General features: G+C 46.1%; 1 protein-coding gene and 1 pseudogene across 1 annotated transcript in view; one reads left to right on the top strand and one right to left on the bottom strand.

Annotated features, from left to right (window-relative positions):
* Positions 1 to 6,678, bottom strand: part of Sae1 (SUMO1 activating enzyme subunit 1) — a 67,821-nt gene extending 61,143 nt beyond the window's left edge. Inside the window, exon 1 of the mRNA XM_005413849.2 lies at positions 6,482 to 6,678. Within this exon, the coding sequence (XP_005413906.1) occupies positions 6,482 to 6,579 (98 nt within the window). The 5' untranslated portion in view covers positions 6,580 to 6,678. The remainder of the gene's footprint in view (positions 1 to 6,481) is intronic.
* A 633-nt stretch (positions 6,679 to 7,311) lies between these two features.
* LOC102004762 lies at positions 7,312 to 8,568 on the top strand (annotated as a pseudogene).
* The last annotated feature ends 145 nt before the right edge of the window (positions 8,569 to 8,713 follow it).

The following is an 8,713-nucleotide window of genomic DNA, read 5'->3' as shown; positions in this document are numbered from 1 at the left end:
GCTGTGAGTGTTAAGCAAAAGGTGCCCTGGAGACCTCAGAAGTTTAGAAAAGCCAGGACCATGGATCTTCTAAGGAAAGCTGCAAGGAGGGAGCAAAGCAGGCCTCAGAGAGAAGCCATGGACGCTGTAACCACCAGAAGTGCCGTAAGGGTAGACTCATGTAAGCCCTCTGGAGCTCACAATGTGCCACAGATTGCTTCAGAAGCTGGACATGGAACTACAGGACATAATGTTAGCCCTGCTGGATTTTGTTTTGTTTTGTTGTCTTTTTGAGACAGGGTCTCACTATGCAGTTCAGGCTGGCCTTGAGCTCACTTTGTAGCCCAGGCTGGTCTTGAACTCGCAAGGATCCTCCTGCCTCAGCCTCCCAAGTGCTCGGATTATAGGCGTGCACCACCATGCCTAGCAGTCCTGCTGGATTTTGGATTTGCTTTGGTCCCAATGTTCTGTATCCCCATTTGTACCTTTTGGAATGGTAATGTTTATCTCGTGTCATTGAATGTTTTAAGTGTTTAACTTTTCATTTGTACTGGGGTTTGTAACTAAAGAGTTTGCCTTACATCTTGGAGGAGACTTGGGCCTTGTACTTTTCAGCAATGCTAAAACTGTTAGGACTTTGGCAACTCTTGCAGGACTAAATGCCTTTTGCATAAAGCTATGTGTGTGAGTCTTTGGGGGGGGGAAATGTTATGGTTCTAATGCAGTAGCATGTCTTTGTATCTGGAAACTGATTTTAAAAAATGTGTCTGGTTCCCAAGTAGCCAAGGGGTAGATTGTTACGGTTGATACATTGTGTCAACTTGAGGAGTCTAGAGGTTTGGCTAAGTGACTCAGCAAGGAGCCAGGGTGCTTACTTTGTATACATCCTGAGCCTGTGCAAGAGGAGCACAGGGAGATTATGTGAGAGCTACAAACGCCTTAGGTGGGGGTAGCCTGTTTACGATGTAAGGGAGGGAAACAGGCTGCTTGTGGCCATTCCTCCCTTTTGCTTTTGTTTTTGCTGTGTTCTGCCTCCCTGAAGGTTTGCCCTCTGCCATGTGCCACTCTGCCTCAGAGCTAGCCAAGTATAGACTGAAACCTCCACAAACTGTAAGCTAAATAAACCGTTCCTTCCTTAATTTTGGGCATCAGGTATTTTGTCTCAGCAAGGAAAGAAAAGTAACCAAGACAATAAGACCATGGAAAGAGGGTGTACACAGGCATTATTTAGATCTTTCTAAATCTGTAGAGCAACAGAAGATGAGGCTAAAAAAGGCAGTCAGAGGCTTGGCTATCCTAAGATTTGACTCCAGCCGCCCTAGTTCTTCAATCTTCCAAGCAGCTCAGGGTAGGTTCAAAATATCTGAAATCTCTGGAATCAGAAATGTTTCAGAAGTACAATTTTTCAGATTAGAAAAAATAGAAACTTTACATGATTATATGACAACATCATCAGGATCTTAGCCAGCATCCTATAATCAAAACCACTAATAATTCTGCAGATCATGTATGATTATTCCCACTGAAAAAGACTGGTAAGAATTCAGAATAGTACCACATAAATTTAAGGTCTGCTGGCCAATCAATTTGCAACCAAAAAAAAAGGGTTTTTTTGGTTTTTTGAGACAGAGTCTCACAACGTAGTACAGGCCGGCCTTAAACTATGTAGTATAAATGTCTCAAGTTTATCCTTCTTTATGAGTGAATAGTACTGCATTATTTTTTTTTAAAAACCCCCATCTTCTTTACCCATTCACAGCTGATGGGAATTTGGCTGTTTCTAGGGCTTCGCTATTACAAACTGTTCCACTATAAACATGGGTGCACATATACCCCTGTGGTATGAAGCTTTTTATTCTTTCAGGAAGATACCAAGAAGAGGAATAGCTAAGTCAAATAGAACCTCTAGTTTTAGTTTTTTGAGGAATTTCCACACTGATTTTCACAGCGGTTGCACCACTCTACACTCCCACCAACTGTGGAGAAGGGTTCCTTTTCCTCACAACCCCATCAGCATTTCTTATTGGTTGATTTCTTGATAATAGCCACTTTTTCTGGGGTGAGATGGAATGTCAGCATTGTTTTAATTTGCATCTCTCAACTGAGCAGTGATGTTGAACATTTTTTCCTATATTTGCCATTTCTACTTTTTCATCTGAGAAGTGTGTGTTCATTTCAGATGCCCATTTCTGGACTGGGTCTTTAAGCCTAGGCAGTATGCAGGAGACAGGAGGATTACTCTAGTTTGAGGCCAGCCTGGGCTACATAGTGAGTTCAAGGCCAGCCTGAACTATGTAGTAGAACTATGTCTTTAAAAAAAAAGGGGTGGGCAACTCATCCATTCGGGACCCCTCCTGTCTTTCAGGAGCTGTTCTTTTTTTTTCAAGGAGCTATTCTTATTCCCCATTCCTATTCTCCAATAAATTTTCCTACTTAACCACAAAAAAACAAAATTGGGGTGACACGAGTTTTTGAGTTCTTTATATATTCTAGATATTAGTCCTTTGAGGAACACCTGGCAAAAAATTTTTCCCCACTCTGTGGGTTGAGTCTTTATTCTGTTGGTGATTTGTGCTCACTGGCAGCACATATATTGTTGGTGGTTTCTTTTACTACACAGTGAATGGAAAAAAGAAGGAAAGTTATGCAACTTTCCAGAACCCCCCCCAATGGCTTACAAATCAGCATGTAACGATGTTTCCAAAGAGAATATAATACACATGTCAGATCTATGACTGTAGAAAAGTTGAGCCAGGTGTGGTGGCACACACCTGTAATCCCAGCACTCAGGAGACTGAGGCAGAAGGATCCTCGCAAGTTGGAGACCAGCCTGGGCTACAAAGTGAGCTCAAGGCCAGTCTGAACTCCACAGCGAGAACCTGTCTCAAAAAAGACAAAAAAAAAAAAAAAAAAAAAAAAAAAAAAGAAAGAAAAAGGAAGAAAGAAAGGTTGAGCACCTCTGCATTTAGCTGACCACCCCAGGTCCTTGCTGTCACTGTTTTCTATCACCCCTCCTTTCAGCTGATCTTGCAACCAACCACAAGTTGCAGCTCCAAAGTTCTCTTTCAGTAGCCTAGCTCTCCTCTGGGAATCTGAAAATATCTTCAAAATTATCAAAGGCCTCCTAATCTCCAAACCCATTAACTTTTGCTCAAGCTCTGATCTCCCTGATGTTCCTTTAGCAACAAGGGCCGGGGATACAGCTCAGTAGCGTAAGTGCCTGCCTGGCAAGCGTAAGGTCCTGAGTTCAATTCCCAGTACCAAAACAAAACAAAACAAAACAAAAAAACAGCTAAAAACAGCCACTGCTAAGCATTAATGCCTCCTGAGTATGAAAACTTGGGTTTGAATTCCGAACCCTGCCACTTCTCCACAAGGTGACAGGTAAAGCTACACAATCACTCTAAACTTCCGTTTATTCATCTGTAAGATAAGGATACTAATTCTGAGTTCATATCATTTAATGCCTTTGACAGGGCTGGGGATATATCTCAGGGACACACAGCACCTGCCTGGCAAGCACCAGGGTGAGTTCAATTTCCAATACCAAAAAAAGCCACAAAACTTTCCTTTGACTTGGTAAAATGTGTAAACACTTCCAGCATAATACCAGGCCTATAACAGATCTCAATAAATATTATGTAGGTTTCCTGAATGTCAATTCACTGAAATTTTCAATCTCCATTGCCTTGATTATAAAAGGGCCCATAGTGCCACATGTCTGTAATCCCAGCACTCAGGAGGCTGAAGCAAGAGGACAGCCACAAGCTCAAGGGGAACCTGCGCTACATAGCAAGACTCTGTCTCATAAAAACCAACCAACCAACCAATCAATAAGAGTCCAGTAAAGGGTTTGAATCTGCATTTAAGAAAACAAAAATCTAACAAGAAAAAAAAGTAAAGGTGACATTTAAAGTCATCCAGTACTGTCTCCATCTTCCAACCTCTCTTATAAAACATTTCAGCTGGATTTGGTGGTCCACACCTATAATACTAGCTCCTCAGGACACTGAGGCAAGAGGCAATTTAGCAAAACCTTCTCTCAAAACAGGGAGGTAGCTCAGAGATAGAGAGCACACTTACCATGTGCTCAAGGCCCTAGTTTAATCCCTAGCTCCGTTGCTTAATTTAAAAAAAAAAAAAAAATGTTGCCCCATACACTTGTAATCCCAGTACTGGGAGGCTGAGACAGGAGGACTGCCACAAGTTTGCAGTCTGGGCTATATAATGAGTTCAAGGCCAGCCTGCACTAGAGTGCAAGATCCTGTCTCAGAAAAACAAAAAAAATGGCCAGGTATGGTGGTGCACACCCATAATCCCAGCACTTGGGAGACTGAGGGATTACAGGTATGTGCCATCATGCTTGGCATAAATTATTTTTGAACCAGGATCCAGCGTGGTTCATGTGTTACATGCCGCTATCACATTTCTACTTGTTTTTAATCTACAATATCCCCCTTTTTTACATGACATTGATTTTTGGGACAGCTGCCTCATATAATATCCACCACCCTCTCCGTCTTATCAGTCTCCCAATTTTCAGCCCTTCCATTTCACAAAGGAGCCCCAGCTTCCAGAGTTCTTCTGTTCTACCTGAAGTCCCCTGAGAGGCCAAGGACAAAAGCCTCCTACCTTGTCTATACAGGGAATGAAGTCACTGTCCTTCCTTCTCTAAATAGCTGGAAGGTGAAACAGACACAAGAACTTGTCTCCTTTTGTTGAGATGGGTTCTCTTATGGGTAGTCCAGGGTGATCTTGAACTCACTGTAGCCTAGGCTGGCCCTGAACTCATGGTGACCTTCCTACCTCAGCCTCCCAAATTACTGGGATTACAGGCATATGCAGCACCTTGCTCATCAAACACCACTGTTTTTGTCTCAAATTTATGACCTCAACAGTTGACCAGAATCTTTAAATGCACTTCTGCTCACTGTTCCTTTTTCGCCACACACAATCATCCTTTCAAAGTACAAATCAGATAGTATTATTCCCACACTCAAACACTCTAACAGAGCCGGGCGTTGTGGTGCACGCCTGTAATCCCTGCACTCGGTAGGCTGAGGCAGGAGGATCGTTGTGAGTTCGAGACCAGCCTGGGCTACAAAGTGAGCTCAAGGCCAGTCTGAACTGCCTAGCCAGACCCTGTCTCAAAAAAGGAGAAAAAAGAAAACAACAACACTCCAACAGATTTCCCAGCAGTTAGAATAAAAGCTATTCCTTAACTCATTCAGCTCCAGCCGCCCTAGTTCTTCAATCTTCCAAGCAGCTCAGGCCTCAGGGCTTTTGTAGTTGCTGTTCCCTGTGCTAGAAAGTTCTTCCAGGTGGCTGGATGGCTTTTTCCTGGACAAAGCAGAGGCTCAACATCACCTCCTCAGAGGCCTTCCCTAGCCACGCTATGAAAACAGTTCTCCACCTTCATAATCTTTTACTCATTACTGATCGATTCCTAGTTTTATTTTTTTCCCTCGCAACAGCATGACCTGTTTTTTCAAGCTTACTGTCTGCCCACGTCAGAAAGTATGCTCCATGTGGGGAAAGAGGCTGTCTAGTACTCTGATTCATGCTCAGAGCCTGCAAACACTGCTCAAGAAATACACGACTGAGCCAGATACAGGGGCACACGCCTGTAACTCCAGCTACTCAGAAGGATGAGCCAGGACGATCGCAAGTTCCTGCCCACCCTGGGCAATAACAGTCTGGTCGGGCTTTAATTTTTTTTTTAATAAGTAAATAAATAAATAAAGAGGGGGCTGGGGACACAGCTCAGCTGCACAAGCGCCTGCCGGACAAGCTCAAGGACCTGGGTTTGATTCTCGGTAGCAAAAATAAATAAAGAAACAGGGCTGGGGCTATTGGTCAGCGGTTGGCAGAATGCTTACGTAGCAAGCAGGAACCCCTAGAACCCCAAAAACGGAATCAATCACACTTCTGAGATCTCATCCCCCAGGTTAACCGCACTCAACACCCAAGGGGCGTCTCCCGTGGGCTCTGGACACACCTCAAACCTCGGCACCAGGATCCTCTTTTGCTACCTGCAGCCCCCTCAGACTCTCCCGGCCTCTCCAATCCTCAAAATCCGCGTTCTCTCACCCTGGGCCGCCCCCCAGGAGCCGCCAACACGCCGAGCCCGCGTCGGTTCGGCGGATGGACACCTCCGCTCCCCCCCCCGCGAAATGAATGAACCGCGGCGCCCCGACCCCGACCCCGACAGCACGCCCTCGGCCCGCCCGGCCCCGCCCCCACGGCTTCCGGAGCCGCTCGGCGCTCTCCAGACCCCCACACCCTGCTCGGGGCCTCCGCCCCCCCACTCCACCCGCGACGTCCCACCTTTCACAGCCCCCGGAAACACGCGCAGTCAACCCTCCAGCCGCCTCAAGAGAGCCAGGCGCGGAAGTCCGCCTCCGCTCTTCAAATCGGGCCTCCCGCCCTCTGAAGCGCCGGGACGCCTCCGACCACCGCCCCCCTCAAGAGCCCAGACGCCTCGCGCCACACCGGCCCTGACCGTTTCTGAGCCTCCAATCCCCACAGGCGGATCTGCCGGTCATACTGTGCCGCCTCCTCCTCGCTGATGCCGCCACCGGCCTCCTCCTTCTCCACCATGGCGCCAGTTCTCGCTGCCGCCACTCGCACGTCCCCAAGCCAACAGCCTGCCGGGTCGCGCGCTGCCAACCGCCGCTGGCTGCGCGCGGAGGCCCCGTCTGCGCCTGCGCGGGAGGTGGGGCCGCGCCTGCGCAGAACTTACCCCTTGGAATTTGGGACCACGTGGTCCTCCTGAGCCTCAAAATCGCATTAGTACCCAGTCCTTTGAGTAGGAAGTCGAGCGATTTTACCAAAAGAATGTACAGTATCAGCATGTTCACGCGATCGTTTGTGACGCTGTTCAGCTCTCCAAATGTTTATGGAGCTCTGCTGAGAGTCCAGCTGTGGAGGTGTGGGGAAATCAAGTGGTAGAAACAGTAAGTAGGGGGTGGTGTATGCCTATAATGCCTATAACCCAGCACTCAGGAGCTGAGGCAGGAGGATCGTTGCAAGTTACGGAGCGAGTTCAAAGCCAGCCTAAACTGCATAGAGATACCCTGTCTCAAAAAAGATAAAAAAGAAGAAGAAAAAAAAAAAAGCCAGTAAGCAAAGGCCTACCCTCAAGGGGCTTACCTTCTATTGAGCAAAATTTAATAAAAAATAATACCAGCTGTGGTGGTGCACACCTGTAATCCCAGCACTCGGGAGGCTGAGGCAGGAGGATCATTTCGAGTTCGAGGCCAGCCTGGGCTACAAAGTGAGCTCAAGGCCAGCCAGAACTGCACAGCAAGACCCTGTCTCAAAAAGACAAAAACAAAACAAAACAAAACCTAAATAAATTTAGGATTCCTCTGCTCTGTAAATTCAAAAGTGCCCAGTGAGGAAGTAGGATAGCTAAAATGTTTACAAAACGTTAAACTCCCTCAAAACTTTTACTAGTGTGAAGGAAGGGGGGAAAAAATAATAAAAGGATGGCCTGCCATAGCAACATGCACAAGAAGAAGGAAGACTGCAAATTTGAGCTCCGCCTGGGCAACTGGGTGACTTAGACCCTGTCGGAAAATAAAAATTAAAATGAAATAAGAGCTGGGGATGAAACTCAATGTGAAGCCCTGGGTTCAATCATGAGTATGGAAGGGAAAACAGAAACCCAGATGGAGGGCTGGGGATGTGGCTCAGTGGTAGAGTTCTTGCCTTGCATTCATAAGGCGCTGGGTTCGATCCCCAGCATGACACAAACAATAAACAAGTTAATAGCGCACTGGAGGCTGCGGCAGAAAGATCTCTCCCTCTGCCCCAGTTCCTAAGGCCAACATGAACTACATATGAAGACTCTGTCTCAAAAACAAACAAAAAAGAAAAAATCAACTAGGGGAGGATGATGCCCTGTGCAGCTCCACTAGCTGGGTCCAGGCTCCACCTGGCTGGAAGAGCTTCACTGGTCAAGAATGGGAGTTGTCCTCACCGGGATATGGAGAATGTTCAATCACCAGGAACAGTTTATCACCTTTGGGATGGATAACGCAGGGAAAACTACCATCCTTTACCAGTTTTCTATGAATGAAGTTGTACGTACATCCTCTACAATAGGAAGTAATGCAGAGGAGATAGCGACTAAAATACTCGTTTCCTGGTATGGGATATTGGTGGCCGAGAATCTCTTCGCGCTTCCTGGAGCACTTGCTATACTAATACAGAGTGTGTAATTGTTATTGTGGACAGTATACACATAGAGAAGATTTCTGTAACTAGAGAAGTCTACAAAATGTTGGCTCATGAGGACCTAAGGAAAGCTGGACTGCTGATTTTTGCTAATAAGCAGGATGATAAAGAATGCATGACTGTAGCAGAAATCTTCCAGTTCTTAAAGCTCACTTCTATTAAAGATCACCAGTGGCATATCCAGGCATGCTGTGCTCTTACTGGCGAAGGATTATGCCAGGGGCTTGAATGGATGAATTAGATGATCTCTAATGAATTAGATGACCTCTTCTCATAGATTTTATATAAACAAAGTGCTGGACTTTACCTGAAAACTGCAAGAATTAATGGTTTAGATATATTTATAATAAACTGATTTAGCCAGGCATGGTGGTGCACGACTGTAATGCTAGCACTTTGGTGGCTGAGGCAGGAGGATCACTGAGTTCAAGGCCAGCCTGGGCTACAAAGTGAGTTTAAGGACAGCCTGAACTGCATAGTGAAACCCTGTCTC

The sequence above is a fragment of the Chinchilla lanigera genome, unplaced genomic scaffold, assembly GCF_000276665.1.
Source record: "Chinchilla lanigera isolate Chin_1 unplaced genomic scaffold, ChiLan1.0 scaffold00173, whole genome shotgun sequence".
NCBI classification, from domain to species: Eukaryota; Metazoa; Chordata; class Mammalia; order Rodentia; family Chinchillidae; genus Chinchilla; species Chinchilla lanigera.
The sequence above is the reverse complement of the archived record's forward strand: the minus strand, read 5'-3'. Positions and strand labels throughout refer to the sequence as shown.